The 18,107-nt window shown below is 43.6% G+C and overlaps 1 protein-coding gene across 3 annotated transcripts in view; it reads right to left on the bottom strand.

The window, feature by feature from the left end:
• The window catches only part of dmd (dystrophin), a 314,957-nt gene that overhangs the window by 142,144 nt on the left and 154,706 nt on the right, over positions 1-18,107 (bottom strand). For all 3 annotated transcript variants that reach the window (XM_085398703.1, XM_085398704.1, XM_085398705.1), the window contains exons 17-23: positions 17,743-17,850; positions 17,412-17,591; positions 15,778-15,947; positions 12,064-12,187; positions 3,367-3,445; positions 1,445-1,557; positions 1,082-1,210 (exon numbers count right to left, since the gene is read on the bottom strand). In XM_085398703.1, coding sequence (XP_085254829.1) covers positions 1,082-1,210; positions 1,445-1,557; positions 3,367-3,445; positions 12,064-12,187; positions 15,778-15,947; positions 17,412-17,591; positions 17,743-17,850 — 903 coding nt within the window. The remainder of the gene's footprint in view (positions 1-1,081; positions 1,211-1,444; positions 1,558-3,366; positions 3,446-12,063; positions 12,188-15,777; positions 15,948-17,411; positions 17,592-17,742; positions 17,851-18,107) is intronic.

Raw genomic sequence — 18,107 nt, 5'->3', positions numbered from 1 at the left:
CTCGATTAGTCTTATTTTACACAAGTACTTAAATATAGCCCCCCCCCTCCCCCCCGCCCCAATACTAATGAACAGGAAGCCAAACAGAGAGTTGGACGAGTTCAGCATCATTGAAATATGACTGTGAAATAAAGAGAACAAGCATCACATGAATAATGTGAACAATTTTATGTACCTTTAAACCTGGAACAGTGTGTTTCATCAGCATTGCTGACTGAATGAAAGCTTGGCATATTTTAAAAGAATCAGATTGAAGCTCTCTTCCTCCCCGTACGGTAATTTCTCTGCCTTCATATTTTGTCCAGACATGCTCTTACTTTGAAAGTTCCTACTGCCCCATTTCTCTCTTCCTCTCTTTATGCCGGTGGCGCCTGTCTCTGTTTCTGTCCTGTCTTTCACTTCAGTTGTGCCTCTCTGTCTTTTATTTATTCAGTTTGGTTTTGCTTCTTCTGTTGTGTAGATGTTGACAAAAAACTGCCACACAAAGCCGTGTTTTGTGTTGCAATCCGAGTTCCTGCTTTTTAAGAAGCTCAGGCCTTTATAAACACATCTGGTTAGGAGCAGGGGGTTTGTCTGGCAAAATACATAAGTAAAGGCAGTTTGTAGCTCTCACTGCATTACTTTTATACAAAAAAACCTTTTAAACGTGACAATTCTGTTAATTCTGATGGAGGTTTATTTACTGTCAAAGACAGGACAACATTTTCAGAACGTGTAATAATGTATCAAAAGCATGAGTACACTTTGTGTTCTGAGTCAACTGAATTATTAAACAGACTTTTTTAATTAATAAGTGCAAATATATTATCCATAAAAAGAACAAAAAAGTACTCACAGCAAAGTGCTATGCAAAACAGGTGCATGAAATACAGAAAGTCAAACAAAGCCGAATGAATGAATATGTCAAAATGGAAAGAAACAGAAACTTCTGAGATTTCTAACACAAAACAAAAACCATTTAAAAACATGAGGTGAAAAACTCTACGATGACACACTGCAGTAAAGTAACCGCATGTGCTGTTTACCAACGTAAACTTTGGATTCAAGTGCCAGATAGTGACCAAAGTCAGGACTCGCTCACCCGACATCGGTCCAGTTGCACTTTGAGTGGTTCTGGTTCAGATGCCAGCGGGGGCTGAACTTTGAGCCAGTTCTCACTGCTGTCCACTGCCTGCTCACACTGCTCATACAAGCTGTAGAAGGCCAGTACCTGCAGGACACACAGAGGACAAAATGAGCAAACACCCACACATTATTATCTTTTTAGTCTGCAGTAGAGAGAATGACCAGACTGGGTTGCGTTTACTCACACCTGTGATTTTTTATATGTGCTCTCCTTATTGTATTGTGAAGAATATGTAACATATGGTTCTATACCAAGTTAAATTGAAAATTTTCCCATACACTGAAGGCCTGGGTATAATGTGCACTCAGATGTGTGTACCTTTGTTTGATAGGACAGCCATGCCAGTCTTTCTCCCAGCAGGGTGCAGAATCCTGCCCAGCGCTGGTTAAGCTGTTCTGCTGCCTGGGCAATGTCTTCGGCACGACTCCCCTCTGGAGTAAGGGGGCAGGGTTAGGTGGTAGTGATGGGAGGATCAGAAAGAGAAAGAGTTGGCTGTCACACACACAGACATAGAGTAAATACCGCATAACAGTTCACATAAGCATGATAACTGCAGACAAGAGTGCAGGTGAGAGGTGAGCCTCTGGCCTGTAACAGTCTGCTGCTAACAGAAACACAGCGCTGTGCTACTAACTGGTATATTTAATGTGAACAGATATTAATGTTGAATGAATGAAATCTGTTCATACAAAGAGTTTCATCTCCAAAAGAGTAAACTGAACCATGTTGGCTATATTATATTTGCACCTGGAAATGACAGCATCAGGCTTGCAACTCTGACATGGAATCATGTCTTCATTATACTCCATGATGTCATACCAGGTAACTGTACTTTCCATAGCAGTTTGCATCTGAATACAGCAGCCTACAGTAAATGTGTTTATTTCATTCCTCTCCTGTTATACCCCAATTACAATTCTAGTTGGTGTTTTGTTCTTTCTATTTTTCGTGAATAACCTGCATTTAGTAGGCGATAACTGTCAGGAACAGATCAATTGAATTCAGTCACTTATGAAGAAGACCAATTTTATTGACTTCATCTTCACTTCATTGGGTGGTTGTGGATCAGGTGGTAGAGCAGATCAGCTACTGATTGGAAGGTTTGTGGTTTGATCCTTGTCAATCCCAGTCTGCATGCAAAATATCCTTGGGGAAGATACTAACACCAAGTTGCTCTCCGACGCGTCTATTGGAGTGTGAATGTTGGTTAGATTGCACTTGAGTTTAGAAGTGCTTGTATGAGTGTGAATGAGGCATGTTGTATACAGTGCTTTGAGTATTTTGGGAGAGTAGAAAAGTGCCATATAAGAATCAGTCCATTTACCATTTCATCATCTGACAGCAAGAAAATTGTTTTTGTCAGACATCTGAATAAATTTGTTTAAATAAAATTAGAGTGCTTATTATGGCAAATGGACTAGTTCTTGTGTAGCATTTTCTACTCTACCTGAGCACTCAGAGATTTTGAATTACTTAATTCAAGGCAACATGTTAACCAGTACAGCTTGCATCCCATTTTATATAAACTTGGCACAAAAAATAAGGAAAGGCATATTGGTTAATTATTTCTTTGTTGTAACGACTCTTCTTTGTAATAAATCTTACAGCATGGAAAGCCTGCTTATTTCTCCTTCGAAACTGTGCCACATTTGTAAGGAAAACGCATTTATGGGTTGGTAGTAGTCTGGAGGCAGTCTCTGACAACTCTGTGGCAGTAAGTGTCATCTTGAGGAGGATGCCAGTGGTTGCAGAATCTGAGGGATGGCATTCCTTTCTTCAACCAGCATTTGTCACAACCACATGGGGTACCAGAAGATCAAAACATGCGTAGATTAAGCTGTGTGCCACTGGCAGAGAAGATTTGGCAAGTTTTTCAAGGGCGTAACCACACACTCAACTCTGCTGCTCAACCCACAAGTGCATTTTCCTTACAATTTAGGCAACATTAAAGAGAAAATACACAGATGTAGCTCTGGTCAGTAAGTTGTATAAAGTTCAGGAATGTTTTGTTTTAAGGTTAGGGAAAAAAACAAAAGAACATTTAGTGTTTCTGTGTCACAAGGACAGAGTGAAGGACAGATGAGAAGTCTCTCTTTCTGTCCGTTTCTCCCTGTGAGTGAGTGTTTCTATGGAGACAAGTAGAGTGGGTGGGACAGGTGGAAGTGTTGCCATGGGAACAGACGAGGGGAGCATGCATGTCTGTGTATGCATGTGAATGAGTATGTAAGCGTGCAAGTTACCCTGCTCGACTAGGGCCTGTGCTGTGCGTGTGGCCTCCTGAAGCTTGCGGTACTTTTCTGGCCGCTCTCTTTCAATCGCCTGTGGCAAACAAACAGAGAGGCAGAGAGGATGGATGATGGACAAATCAATGTCCAATCTACAAAGCAGTATGAACCAGGTGTGCATCTTATTCTGCTGTCACACTTACGAAAACCTGTGCACGACTGGCCAGTTATTTAGAAAAGCATATATATTTTAAAAGTAATCTCCCAGACTGCTTTGAAGCTGATCTACTAATGAAAATAAAATTTAAATTAATGCCTATTGTTACTAAATATGAGAAATAAAACATATCAAGAGAAGTACTAGTTTTTATACCACAATATTTTTGGTCTCAATTCATTTATTACAGAACATGTCAGGTAACAGCAACATCATATCTAAAATAAAATCAGTGTGTTGGAGATTTTGGAAAAATAAATTTGAAGACATGAGTTCTGCTGCGGGTCAGAGTCAATATTACGATTACGATGAATAAAGTTTTTGGCTAAACAAAATCTGCGATTAGCGTAACTCAAAATCATAGCATGTAATGTGAAAACACTGTACAGTAGCATTTGTTGCCTTATATTATGACACACACAAGAATGATTCTTCATGAATGAAGTATGTTTTTATTGATTAATTCATTATTATCATAAAAGACAAAACAAACAAAGAAACTACATAAGTTAGGTAACCTAATATTAACTTGGTGGAAGCTACTGTAGCTAAACCCAGTGATGTCATCTGTATTTAAAACACTCAAATACACATTTTTATGAATGTGTTGTGAAACAACATTATGTTACCGTTTCTATCAGCATATAATAATAATAATAATAATAATAATAATAATAATAATAATTATTATTATTATTATTATTATTATTATTATTATTTAATATTAGTAGTCCATTTATTTAATTCTAAAAACCAGCAATAAACAACGTAATCATAAAAAAGAGTAAAACAGTGAAATTTGGATTATTAAACATTAGGACTCTCTCTCAAAGTTCTGCTTCTTCACCCTTTTTCAGCAGAATTTTGAGCTTCTCGGCCTGTTTACAGCAGAATTTTCAGTATCTTCATCTCTTTTTAGAAGAAACTTCAACAAGTTCATCTCTTTCCAGCAGAAAGATCAGCTTTTTCCACCTCTTTTCAGCACAAATCTCAGCCTTGTCTGCGCTTTTCAGCAGAACCTTCAGTTTCTTCACCTCTTTTCAGTACAATTTTCAGTTTCCTCATCTCTTTTCAGTCACCTGAGAACCAGTTTGACTCAGTGAAATGAGCAGCTGCCTTGAGACCAGGTAGCGCAGGTTCAAACCCTTCTACACAGTGTTTTCAGCAGATAGTTCTCCTTCATCTGCTGTTTTCAGATCGCATAACATGGCATTCACACTGCATTTTCACAGGAAATGCAACTTTTTCTAGTTATTCTAGTTACTCCCTTTTTTTGCTGCTTAACTACTCCCTCAGTTTTCATCCAATTTTCACCATTCAAATTTTAACCTGTTCCGCTCTTTCTGTTTATGACTGCTATATCTTTTGGTGGTCATAACCTTTATACCTTGTGAAATACTAAGCTTTTTATGCCATTTTTTTGGCCCATTTTGATGACTAGGACCACACTAGAAAACGTTTCATTTCCTGCGAAAATGCAGTGTGAATGCCTCATATTGGAATCTGCTGAAAACAACTGAAAAAGCAGAATTATCTGCTGAAAAGAGATGTAGAAGCGGAAGTGCTTGCTGAAGATGGCTGTATGTGAAATGGTACACTGAAGAGTGTCAAGAATGCAGAGTGGAGGCAAGCAGGAAGATGTGTGGAAACCGTCACACGTAGGATTCGATCCTTTACCAACGGGTCTCACGGCAGCTGCTTATCCCACTGAGCCAAAGAGGCTGAAATTTGTGCTGAAAAGAGCAGAAGAAGCTGAAAATTGTGCTAAGAAGAGGTCACAAAGCTGAAAATTGTACTGAAAAGAGGTGAATCAGCAGAATTTCTGCTGAAAAGAGGTAAAGAAGCTGGAATTTGTGTGGAAAAGAGCTTAAACAGTTGAAGTGTTAACTGAAGAAAATGTTGCCATAAAATGTTTACATTCACTTAGACTCTTTTTCTCCAATTGATCTTTCTGAGTTAACTTCAATAATTATTTCCTCCAACCCATCAACGTGTCTTTTAGACCCCATTCCTACAAAACTGCTCAAAGAAGTCCTGCCATTAATTAATGCTTCAATCTTAAATCTTATCACCCTGTCTCTAATAATCAGCTATGTAGCACAGGCCCTCAATCTGGCTGTAGTTAAAATTCAGATAAAACTGAGGTTATTGTACTGAAAATCTTAGAAATATGGTATCTAACCACCATATTCTTACTGTGGATGGCCTCCAGGAATCTTGGAGTCATTTCTGACCAGGACATGTCCTTCAATGCACATATTAAACAAATATGTAGGACTGCCTTCTTCCATATGTGCAACATCTCTAAAATTAGAAATATCCTGTCTTATTACTTCCAGGCTGGACTACTTTAAATCATTATTATCAGGATGTCCTAAAAAACCCCTGAAAATCCTTCAGCTAATCCAAAATGCTGCAGTAAGAGTCCTGACAGGGACTAGAAAGAGAGAGCAGATTTCTCCTGTATTGGCTCCCTGTTAAATCCAGAATTCAAAATCCTGCTCAGTCTCCGAGTCCTGCGTTTGGATGCTCATCTCCGCCTGCCCGTACACAGAGCCCTGACAAATCGTACTCGTTATTAATCTCTGTCTCTCTTCCACAGCATGTCTTTATCCTGTCTTCCTTCTCTCACCCCAACCAGTTGCAGCAGATGGCCCCGCCCCTCCCAGAGCCTGGTTGTGCTGGTTGGAGGTTTCTTCCTGTTAAAAGGGAGTTTTTCCTTCCCACTGTCGTCAAAGTGCTTGCTCATAGGAGGTCATATGATTGTTGGGGTTTTCTCTGTATGTATGACTGTAGGGTCTACCTTACAATATAAAGCGCCTTGAGGTGACTGTTGTTGTGATTTGGCGCTGTACAAATAAAATTGAATTGAACTGAATTCTGTTTGTCCATATCACGGTTGGGCTGGAGTCTATCTCAGCTATTATAAGATGAGAGGCAGGGGTACACCGCAGAGCTAACACAAAGCACTAGCTGGTAAACATTGTGCAGCATTTAGTGGCTAAAAGTGAGCTGTAAGTTTTAGCACATCACATATGCTGTATCGATAATAGACAGATCACCACTGAACTTTTAGGCTGTACATACACAGAGAGCCTTTAAACCAACCAAAAAAAATAAAACACAATCACAAAGAATTTCTAAATATGTACACACTATCAGTTTTAGAAAACCCCATTTTTTCCAGTTTTTTATTAAAAATTATGCAGTTTAATATCACATCGCACTCTGAAATGAAAGCATAGTACAAATAAGTAATTGGAGTTTAAAAAACAAGGAATCAGTTTATAAATGTATTCTAAACGTTTGACTCATCAGTAGCCACCTTTGGCAGATATAACAGCTGAACACAGATATGGCATTCTGCTACAGATACGGGAGAATATTTGATTTCTATTGTAGAAAGAAGTCCCCATAAATGTGGACCTTGTAGGTTGCTTTGCTCTTCTGTCCAGTTCATCCCAAACCAGCTCGGCGGGGTTTAAGTCTGGAGACTGTGCTGGACACTCCATGTTTTCAAGCTCACCATCTTGTTCTTTTTCCTGAGGTACTTCTGGCACAGCTTGGACTGATGTTTTGGGTCATTATCTTGCTGTAGGATGAACCCCTGACCAACTAGCCTCATACCAGAAGATATTGCATGGTGCTGCTGAATGCTGTGGTAGTCGTTTTGGTTCAGGGGGCCTCTCACTCTGTACAAGTCACTGACCCTGGATCCAGCAAAACAGCTCCAGACCATCACATTTCCTCTTCAGGATGTCACACACTGTGGAACCATCCTTTCACCTACTCAACGACGTACAAAGATCCTGCATCCTGAACCGAAGATTTGAAATTTTGATTCATCAGTCCATAAAACCTTCTTCCAGTCTTCATGAGTACAATGGTGGTGTTTCATGGCCCAGACGAGCCTCTTTGTCCTATTCTGGCTTTCTTGCTGCCACTCGTCCTGTCAAACCTGCAGCTTGAAGTTTTCTCTTCACAGCTGAAACTGAGACTTTCTCACTACGACCACTATGAAGCTGCTTGAAGCTGTTGTCCTGTGAGCCGCCGTCACACAGCTGTTAACTCTCAGAAACTTGTCCTCTGATTCAGTCGTGTCTTTGGGTCTGCAGACCTCCTGCTGTCACAGTTTCTGAGCCTTTGATGCTGAAGGAAACTGGACTCACTGACACCTTGACTTTCTTTGCAGTTTCTCTGTAGGACAGGCCGACATTTACAAGTTTTATGATGGTCTGTCTCTCTTCAATTGTTTTTTCTCACCATGTTTGTACCAACACACTACTTTTTGCAGTACAATGTTGTTCAACTGATGCTCACCAGGGTATGGTACCACCGTGTGTTCCAACACTGCTTTTGCAGACAGAGACGGTTGGAAGTAATCCACAAAGTTGGAACAGCTGTAGGAATTAGTAGCACCAGCTTTCAAGGCTTGATTTGCCTCCATTGCTGCAGAACAGCTTTAAATTGTTAACCCATTTTCCCTGAACTATGCAAGAAACATCTCCTGGATGCACTGGCACGCATCTTCAGTTATGTATCCTGGGGTCATCAGGTATTTCGGGTCTCGCAACATAATACACCCTCGCCCAGGCGACCCAGTCAGGGGTGATCGAGCCCTGACTTGCGTACCAGTAGCTACCCATGGATCAGCCCTCTTAATCCACAGCCATCTTGTGGCTTTCTCTGCCGCTTCACTCACAACCTGGATGGTCCTCTTCTTGGCAGCCCCAGCCACACCCAGCCGGCCAAGGACTTTGCAGGGTGATTGTCCTGCAAAGCCCCTACAACCCACTTCTACGGGCTGATAGAATGTCTTCCAGCCCCTTCCCCTGCACTCCTGCACTAGGTCCTGGTACTTGGCACGTTTCCTCTCGTTGGCCTCCTTGATCCGCTCTTCCCAGGGCACTGTGAGTTCATGCATTAGCAGATGTTTTGGGGCCTCAGAAATGTCTGGCCAGAGGGATATTTTTTACAATGTGCTGTGGGAAGTTTAGCTGTTTACCCAGGTCAGCCTGTAGCTCCCAATCAGAGGCTGTGTTGAGGAGGCCGGTTGTTAAATGTGGGCGCACCTGGGGTTTCTCTCTAGCCTTAATGAAAGAGATTGCCTTCTTTGGAGCGCGATGGTGTTCACTGGTGCTGATTGCTGAGGCAATCTTCTCAGGTACTACTCTGAGCATCTGGTCGTGTCGCCAACGATACCGACCATCGGCCAGGGTCTTTGGGCAGCTGCTGAGGAGGCGTTCTAGGGTGCCTCTTCCAGAGCACAGGGAACAGGCAGGTGTCTCGCTCTTTCCCTACACATGGAGATTTACTGGGCTTGGCAGAATGTTGTATACTGCCTGCATGATGTTTGCCCAGGTGACCTTGCGCTGCAAGGTACTCTCCCACCGTGTCCATGCTCCCTGCCGCCTGAGTCCTGTGGCCTTGCTTATTTGCTCGTCACCTGCGCGGACCTCTTAATCGAGTAGCTGGTGTCTCTCCTTTCTCTGTGCCCTGCTGACCTGGGCCTTTGGGAAGTACCCCAAGCCTGCTCCCCCTGTTGCTAAGACAGGGGGGGTGTCTTCTGCCTGACCAGTTTCTTTTGCCTTAGGCGTGACTCTGCCACCTCAACTGCCTTCTCGGCCTTCCACTTTCTTCCTGTCCTTACCTTGACACCTGCTGATGTCACCTTGCCGTCTTTGGAATCTCTATACTGTGGGGCGTCTTGCCCCATACAAGGCACTACTGGTGAGGCTGAGGGGAAGACCCAGCCACTTACGAAGAAAGCCACTGATCTTCCTTTCAAGGGATTCCACATTAGTTATTGGAACTGTGCAGACAAGCAGAGGCCACAGGATTCGTGGGAGGATGTGCTGGTAGATCCGGGCTTTAAATCTTCCAGGCAGGCTGGACTTATACACCTTAGTGAGCCACGCTCCCAGCTCCTCATTTGCCTTCTAGATGGCAGCAGAGCACTGCAAAAGGCTTTTTTGAATAATTCTGAAATGTACATTATTTTTCAGTTTTGGGTAACCTTACCTTTATTTTTAATTTCTGGCAGTTCACCAGTTACCTTTGCAGAATTTCAAGCTGTTCATTGGACTTGAATGACTTGAATTACAATAAACTGTAAAAATGAGGGTGTTCTAAAACTTTTGACTGGTAGTGTAGTTCTAAGTGATAGATGAAAGAATAAGGATAATTAATGTGCACTGATTTATTGCTCAGGAATTAGTAAAGAACAAAAAATGTGACTATGGACTTAATACATCATGTTTATCAAGTGTTTGCAAGCAGCCCTGCAAAGGTTAAACTGTTGTCAGTGTTGTGTTTATAAAATGTTTTTCTTTACACTTAGTTGCCAAAAATATCAAATTAAAACAATGTAAACAACAAACTTGGATACTTTGTGTAGCTTTCAAATCCAAATGCCTACTGGTAAAATGTAAAGTTTGAACCAGATTAACATACTAACCAAAATTACAAAATATATGTTTGTTTGGGTATGCTGCTGACGTCGACTGAGAAAATTGTCAGGCGGTGGAAGGAATACTTCGAGGACCTCCTTAATCCCACTGACACGTCTTCCGAGGAGGAAGGAGAGTCTGGGGATGAGGGGAATGACCCGCCAATTTCCGGGGGCGAGGTCACTGAGGCAGTTAAACAACTCCTTGGTGGCAGAGCCCCTGGTGTTGATGAGGTCCGCCCCGAGTTCCTGAAGGCTCTGGACGTTGTAGGGCTGTCCTGGTTGACACGCCTCTACAATGTTGCGTGGAGATCAGGGGCAGTACCTGTGGACTGGCAGACCGGGGTGGTGGTCCCCATCTTTAAGAAGGGGGACCGGAGGGTGTGTTCCAACTACAGGGGGATCACACTCCTCAGCCTCCCTGGGAAAGTCTATGCCAGGGTGCTGGAAAGGAGAGTTCGTCCGTTAGTCGAACCGCTGATTCAGGAGGAACAATGCGGTTTTCGTCCTGGTCGCGGAACACTGGACCAGCTCTTTATCCTCCCCAGGATACTTGAGGGTGCATGGGAGTTTGCCCAACCAGTCTACATGTGTTTTGTGGACTTGGAGAAGGCATTCGACCGTGTCCCTCGGGGTGTCCTGTGGGAGGTGTTGCGGGAATATGGGGTGTCTGGCCCATTGCTACGGGCCATTCGATCCCTATACAACCGTTGCAAGAGCTTGGTTCGCATTGCCGGCAATAAGTCGGACTCGTTCCTGGTGGGTGATGGGCTCCGCCAGGGCTGCCCTTTGTCTCCGGTTCTGTTCATAATTTTTATGGACAGGATTTCTAGGCGCAGCCAAGTGGCGGAGGGCTTTCGCTTTGGTGGCCTCAGAATCTCATCTCTGATTTTTGCAGATGATGTGGTTCTGTTGGCTTCATCGGGTGAGGGCCTCCAGCTCGCACTGGAGCGGTTCACAGCCGAGTGTGAAGCAGCGGGAATGAGGATCAGCACCTCCAAATCTGAGGCCATGGTTCTCAGCCGGAAAAGGGTGGAGTGCCCTCTCCGGGTCGGGGATGAGTTCCTGCCCCAAGTGGAGGAGTTCAAGTATCTCGGGGTCTTGTTCGCGAGTGATGGGAGAAGGGAGCCGGAGATCGACAGACGGATTGGGGCTGCAGCTGCAGTAATGCGGACGCTGCACCGGTCCGTCGTGGTGAAGAGGGAGCTGAGTGTAAAAGCGAAGCTCTCAATTTACCGGTCGATCTACGTCCCTACCCTCACCTATGGCCACGAGCTGTGGGTAGTGACCGAAAGAACGAGATCGCGGATACAAGCGGCAGAAATGAGCTTCCTCCGAAGGGTGGCTGGCCTCTCCCTTAGAGATAGGGTGAGAAGTTCGGCCATCCGGGAGGGGCTCAGAGTAGAGCAGCTGCTGCTCCACATCGAAAGGAGCCAGCTGAGGTGGTTCGGGCATCTGACAAGGATGCCCCCTGGGCGCCTCCTGGGTGAGGTGTTCCAGGCATGTCCCACCGGGAGGAGGCCCCGGGGCAGACCCAGGACACGCTGGAGAGATTATATCTCTCGGCTGGCCTGGGAACGCCTTGGTATTCCCCCGGATAAGCTGGAGGAGGTGGCTGGGGAGAGGGAGGTCTGGGCCTCTTTGCTTAGGCTGCTGCCCCCGCGACCCGGCCCCGGATAAAGCGGATGAAGATGGATGGATGGATGGATGTTTGGGTATTTTTTAACTATCAAAGAAAAACAGGCTTTTTACCCTGTTTCCTCTTGTTTTGTTTCATCCTTATACAAAGCACTTAGAATACAAATGTTGTCAGCTGACACATATAAGTAAAGGGTCCAAAATGTCTGCAAAATGTCATCACACTCATTACTGACACTTTGCTGCATCTCATATGAGGTACATTATCATTGCCTTGTAAGCCCAGTTCAAAATGTCCCCTCAGGTATGACTGAAATGCTGAAATAACAAGATCCTATTGCACATTTAGATCATATATAAATGACACAGATCCACATATGCACATAAGACACAGACACACAATTTTTACCTGGACTTTGTCATGTAGCTCCTGAATACTGCTGTCTTTGCGTGTCACAGAGAATTCAGGGCTCTGCAGAATGGCTTCACCACGAGTCATATAGCTGTGGACTTCAGTGAAATCCACATCGAACCTGGCAATAGATGCAGACAAACACAAATGTGTTTTGTATTATAAGGCATCACACTGTGTTGAAGCACATAAGATAATGTGGTGGTGAAGTTCTATTAACACTACATTTACAAGATTGCATACAAGATGTCACATAGCAGCACTGTAGTAATGTATTTCATGTAATCATATAGGACCTAATTTCAGCTTCACACTCAAACAGTTAGTTATTACATATCATAGAGGGAGTTTACTATTATCCTGTAATATTTTAAATTCGGTGGAAATTATGAAATACCATTCAATTATGGAATGTTGGTGTTTGCAGATGTCTTCTGTGGAGAAAAACCTTTGTCAGCAACATAAATTTCATTGTCCTGAAAGGAAATAAGAACTGCCAACACATTGGAATTGATGTGCCGAGTGGAAAAACAATTCAGAACTGTAACATGTAACGTTTCTGGCTGACTGACAGCTGCCAGCTCTAATTACAATCCCACTGCAATGACCATGCAGGCCACACAAATGTCTGTGCTGAAAAGCTGAGAATTAAAGTGTGGACACTTTACATGTCTTGTCTTGAGATGACCAGTCATGATATATGCATAGAATAGAATTAGAATATAATTCAACTTTATTGTCATTGCACATGCACAGGTACAGGGCAACGAAATGCAGTTTGCATCCATCCAGAAGTGCTTTAGTGATATAGATATATTACAATATATATTAGCAATAATATAGATATGTGAGTATATTACAGAAATGGGTCTATTATGGTATGTTATAATGTACACGGTATGAAGTATGTTGTGAATATGCTATAACTATAAGTATGTACAGGCTGTAGTGAGTACAAGCTATGTACAGGATATGAGCAGGATATAAATATGAAAAACTATACAGAATATGAAATAAATAACTTTACAGAATCTGGGATATACAGCTATACAGAAATGGGAACTATGCAAGTTGTAAACAGTTGTAGAATTAAAGATTATCGAATGTACAGAATGATTATTTACACAGAGCTATACAGTAGTGCAGTTAAGATAAGTGAGGGTGTAGATAGTTTCTACAGAGGCTATATAAAGTGCTAGTGGTTGTGAGTGGTGGTTCAGTCCATGTTATTATTGTGTGTTTGAGGGTACAGTTGTCCATTGTGGGTGTGTGTATGTTCAGTCCATGAGTTTAACGTGGGTCAGATGTCAGGAGGCAGAGTTCAGGAGTCTGACAGCTGTGGGGAAGAAGCTGTTCCGGTACCTGGTGGTCTTAGTCCGGAGGCTCCTGTAGCGCCTCCCAGAGGGCAGGAGGGTGAAGAGTCCATGTGATGGGTGACTGGGGTCTTTGATGATTTTCCCAGCCCTTTTCAGACACCGCTTCCTGTAGATGTCTTTTATGGCAGGAAGTGGTGCTCCGGCGATGCGCTGGGCAGTTTTCACGACCCTCTGCAACGCCTTCCGGTCCGAGGCAGAGCAGTTCCCGTACCAGACTGTTATACAGTTGGTCAGGATGCTCTCGATGGTGCAACGATAGAAGTTCACCAGGATGTCTGAGGACAGGTGGTTCTTCCTCAGAGTCCTCAAGAAGAAGAGGCGCTGATGAGCCTTCTTGACCAGCTTGGAGCAGTTGGTCGTCCAGGTGAGATCCTCGGAGATGTGGACTCCCAGGAACTTGAAGCTGCTCACACGCTCCACAGCCGTCCCCTTAATGTGGATGGGTGGATGTGGGTCAGCATTCCTCCTGTAGTCCACGATGAGCTCCTTGGTCTTCTCGGTGTTAAGCAGCAGGTTGTTTCTGTCGCACCACTCAGCCAGACGATCCACCTCCTCCCTGTAGGCGGCCTCATCGTTGTCACTGATGAGGCCAATCACCGTGGTGTCATCTGCAAACTTAATGATGGTGTTGGAACCATCAGCAGGTCTGCAGTCGTGGGTGAAGAGGGAGTAGAGGAAAGGGCTCATCACACAGCCTTGTGGTACACCGGTGTTCATTGTGATGGTAGATGAGCAGTGGTTATCCAGCCGGACATGTTGGGGGCGGTTGGTCAGGAAGTCCAGTAACCATTTGCAGATGAGGGAACTGATGCCCAGGTCTGTCAGTTTCCTGATGAGTTGTGAGGGGTGGATTGTATTGAATGCTGAACTGAAGTCTATAAACAGCATTCTGGCGTAGGTGTTGTTGTTGTCCAGGTGTGAGAGGACAGAGTGCAGTGCGATGGAGACTGCATCCTCTGTGCTCCTGTTCTGGCGGTATGCGAATTGGTGGGGGTCCAGGGTGGGGGGGAGACAGGATTTGAAGTGTGCTAGGACCAGCTGCTCTAAGCACTTAGTGATGATGGGGGTGAGTGCTACTGGGCGGTAGTCATTGAGGCAAGATGGGTTGGAGTTTTTGGGTATCGGGACGATGGAGGTGGATTTGAAGCAGGCCGGTACCACAGCGTGGGCCAAGGACAGGTTGAATATGTCTGTGAGCACTCCTGCAAGCTCCCCAGAACACGCTCTGAGAACACGCCCGGGGATGCCATCGGGACCTGCAGCCTTGTGGACATTGATCCTGCTCAGCACCGCTCCTACATCGGTGGGGGAGAGAGTCAGAGGTTGGTGGTCTGGCGTCATGTCTGCTTTGGTTGTGGTTGTGGGGTTCCCTCGCTCAAAACGAGCATAAAAGTTGTTGAGCTCGTTGAGGAAGGAGACATCAGAGGATGCGGGGGAGGGTTTGGTGGTCCTGTAGTCTGTAATGGTCTGGAGTCCTTGCCACATGCGTCGGGGGTTGGAGTTGGAGAAGTGTTCTTCTACCTTCTTTTTGTAATGGTGTTTGGCTTTTTTGATGCCCTTCATAGTCGCACCTGCACACAAACCCCCTGTGATCAAAGGGGGTATGTGTTCTTCATAACTTCTTCATCTTGCTAAGAACACCTCTGCCAGGTCGGGCTAGGTAGCAACTGCTAGTTAGCTCTGTTTGCTAGCTTAAAGTTGGTGTTAGCCACCACTGCTCAGCTGGTGCGTCGGCTGCCCACGGAGCACTATATTCGAGTCTTCTTGTGCAGTGTTTTTGCTTTGCATTTTGATATGAATATCAAACCAAAGCAAGCAAAGCAGAACTCTTCTGTTTTGCCCTGTCCTCAGGGGTTTGGTTTCTCTTTGTACAACAAGGACCAGCACGCTACGTGCCCCGCCTGCCTGGGATCCAAAGTAATGTTTACCTGACTGTGCTCACGCATTGTAGCTGAGAATTACTCAGTGCTGTAGAAAACCCTTAAATTTTATTTTAACTTACATTTAACAAAATGCCTCAAAAATGACCAAAAAGGTTCACTGTTAAACTACCACTACAAAACGTCTAAGCTTGCTTTTCTACTTACTACAAGGTCGAGGAGAATTTTCAGAAACTTCTACTTGACTATTGGGAAAAGTTCAGTTTAAAGCTGCTTACTATTATAACCACCAAACCTAGATACTATGAGTATTCACAATATTTCATCACCTACCTGCTGAGATAAGAGAGTAAAAAGGGATGCATGTATCTGAACATTTAATAAAAGTTAGAAGGCATCTTGAAATGAATAATGCTCCAACGCTCACGTTTTCAAGTGTAGGAACATAAACACACCTTTTCCTGAGCTCAGAATCCACAACTACTTGTCTCTTCTTCTGTGGAGGTGGTGATTCTCGGGTCTGGCGGACAGCTGACATCTTCTCTCTTGTTGTCACTTTGGTTACAGTCGCAGTTACTGAGTGGGTTAGCTCAGAATGCTGGGCTGCACTGACAGCTGCCGAGAGCTGAATGTTAAAGGGAGAGCATAATACACTCAGGCAGACGGTTTAACATCAGGAGCTGAATTATACAGATGACAAATCCTCATTCTTGACAGGTGATAACTGATGGTTGGACATCATCTATCATACAAGGTCATGAGTACAGTGTTTTGCGGTATAAGTGTGGGTTCCAACAAGAGCTCTAGACTGAGTGTGTGTGTATGTAGGTGAGTGCACACTCAGACAGCTGTGGAGGCAGTTAAGCAGCAATTTAGACTATGACTTTAGAGTAGACTGTAATGACAACGTGAGAAGAAGCATATGTAGAGTGTATGTATGTGTATGTAGAGGTCAATCTGCTGGTTATCTCTTTCAATGGAAAAATAAATAAAATAAGAAGGAGAGGGAGAAATATCGATATCTGTGCAACCAGCTTGAGCACTAATTAATGTGTGCATTTAAAAGTACGTGTACATACAAGCAAACATTGTGTATTAAGTGGTTTTCAGTTGGCATTTTCTTAATCTTAACAAATCTCGTGCAGATGAGAAAACCAAAGTTCTATGATTATGAGGCCACATGAATTTATTTTAAACAGTGAAATCTGTTTAAATGTGCATAAAATGCACCAAAAGTGAAACGATCTTTTCATTTCAGACATGCATGCAAACAGGCAACAGAGCTTTGCCAGTTTGCATGCATCCTTTACATTACTGCCATCTTTTGATCACAGTTGGTTGTTGCTACTGAAAGCTCTGCTTGTTTTGTACTCACAGTAAACTGCAGCTTCATTGTAGATAAAGCCTGTCTTTCACAGTAAATTGATGGGAAACCAGCATGTGATACAAGCTGCTGCTGGCACTGCTTTTACTGCTGCTTACAATCTTCGCTTTGCGTGGAAACACAGCTACCATCAGCAAGTAAACTAGATTCAGCGATCCTCGCAACAGATGAGTTTCTCTTTTAGAGAGAAGAGTCTTTCTCATGGCAACAATTAAACATGTTATACTTGTTCACTCCTGTTCTCATTGGACTGTCTTGAACTTTAATCAAGACAGCTACAGTGTAGCCACAGCGGCTGTGGCTACAATGTAGCTGCCATCACCAGTGTGTGAATGTGTGTGTGAATGGGTGGATGACTGAACGTGTAAAGCACTTTGGGGTCCTTAGGGACTATGCAAAGCGCTATACAAATACAGGACATTTACCATTTAATATCTAACTTGCTAACTGAAGCCTTTTGAGTTTGTTGCAGTTTCTCTGACCATTGCACTGTCTGACCTTGGGGAGAATTTGCTGAGACGGCTGATGTAATTCCTTCTCAGCATAGTGTTAACACATACCTGAGTGCAGTCGGTTTTTCACACTCTGTTTTTGCATATTGGCATAGCTTTTGTTAAATAAATACTGACTCAATGTAAAAAAAAAATTGCCATGATGTTCACATGACTCTACATACAGTAAAAGACAACTCAGCACTCACTGTACCTGGGTGATACTCATCTCTAGGATCTGGACTAGTTGCTCCCAGCGCTGGGCAAAGCTATCCAGTCTGGCCTCTAGTTTGCTGGCCACCTCTCTGTTCTTCACACTGGACAGCAGATCCTGGCTCATTGAGCATAATTTGTCCATGGTGGGGCGCTTAACATCAAGGTCTGCTTTCAAAGTCTTACGGAACAGACACATACACACAACAAAAGTTGCAGAGATCTAAGCCTACCTGGCATGTCACTCATGTAACTGGTGCAGAGTTTTTTAAGTAGGAACATTTTCTGTTCTTTACAAAAAGGTACAGCAGCTCCGGTATAGGCATACTCACAGTAAGATGGTGCAAACAGGCCACCATCTCTGTCTGGTCCTTCAGGTTGGTTGTCTTAATGGACCCAACCATGTCCTCCTTCTGAGTTAACCAGGAGTCAAATAAACACTGTAAGAAAACAAGAAGACAGAAAAGAGTTTGACAAGAAAGGAGTAGAGAAAATGTGTAGAAATGGAAAGATAAATGAAATTCAATTTAATTCAATTTTATTTCTATAGTACCAAACCACCTCAAAGGTGACTGTGTATGAATAGTGTAAGGTAAACCCTACAACAATACAGAGAAAACCAACAATCAGATGATCTCCTATGAGCAAGCGCTTTGTGAGAAAGGGAGGGAAATATTCCCTTTTAACAGGAAGAAAC

Source organism: Rhamphochromis longiceps, linkage group LG23 (genome assembly GCF_057381845.1).
Source record: "Rhamphochromis longiceps isolate RC_006_pf linkage group LG23, R_longiceps_female_GT1.1, whole genome shotgun sequence".
Lineage (NCBI taxonomy): Eukaryota > Metazoa > Chordata > Actinopteri > Cichliformes > Cichlidae > Rhamphochromis > Rhamphochromis longiceps.
This window is presented reverse-complemented; position numbering and strand designations above follow the sequence as displayed.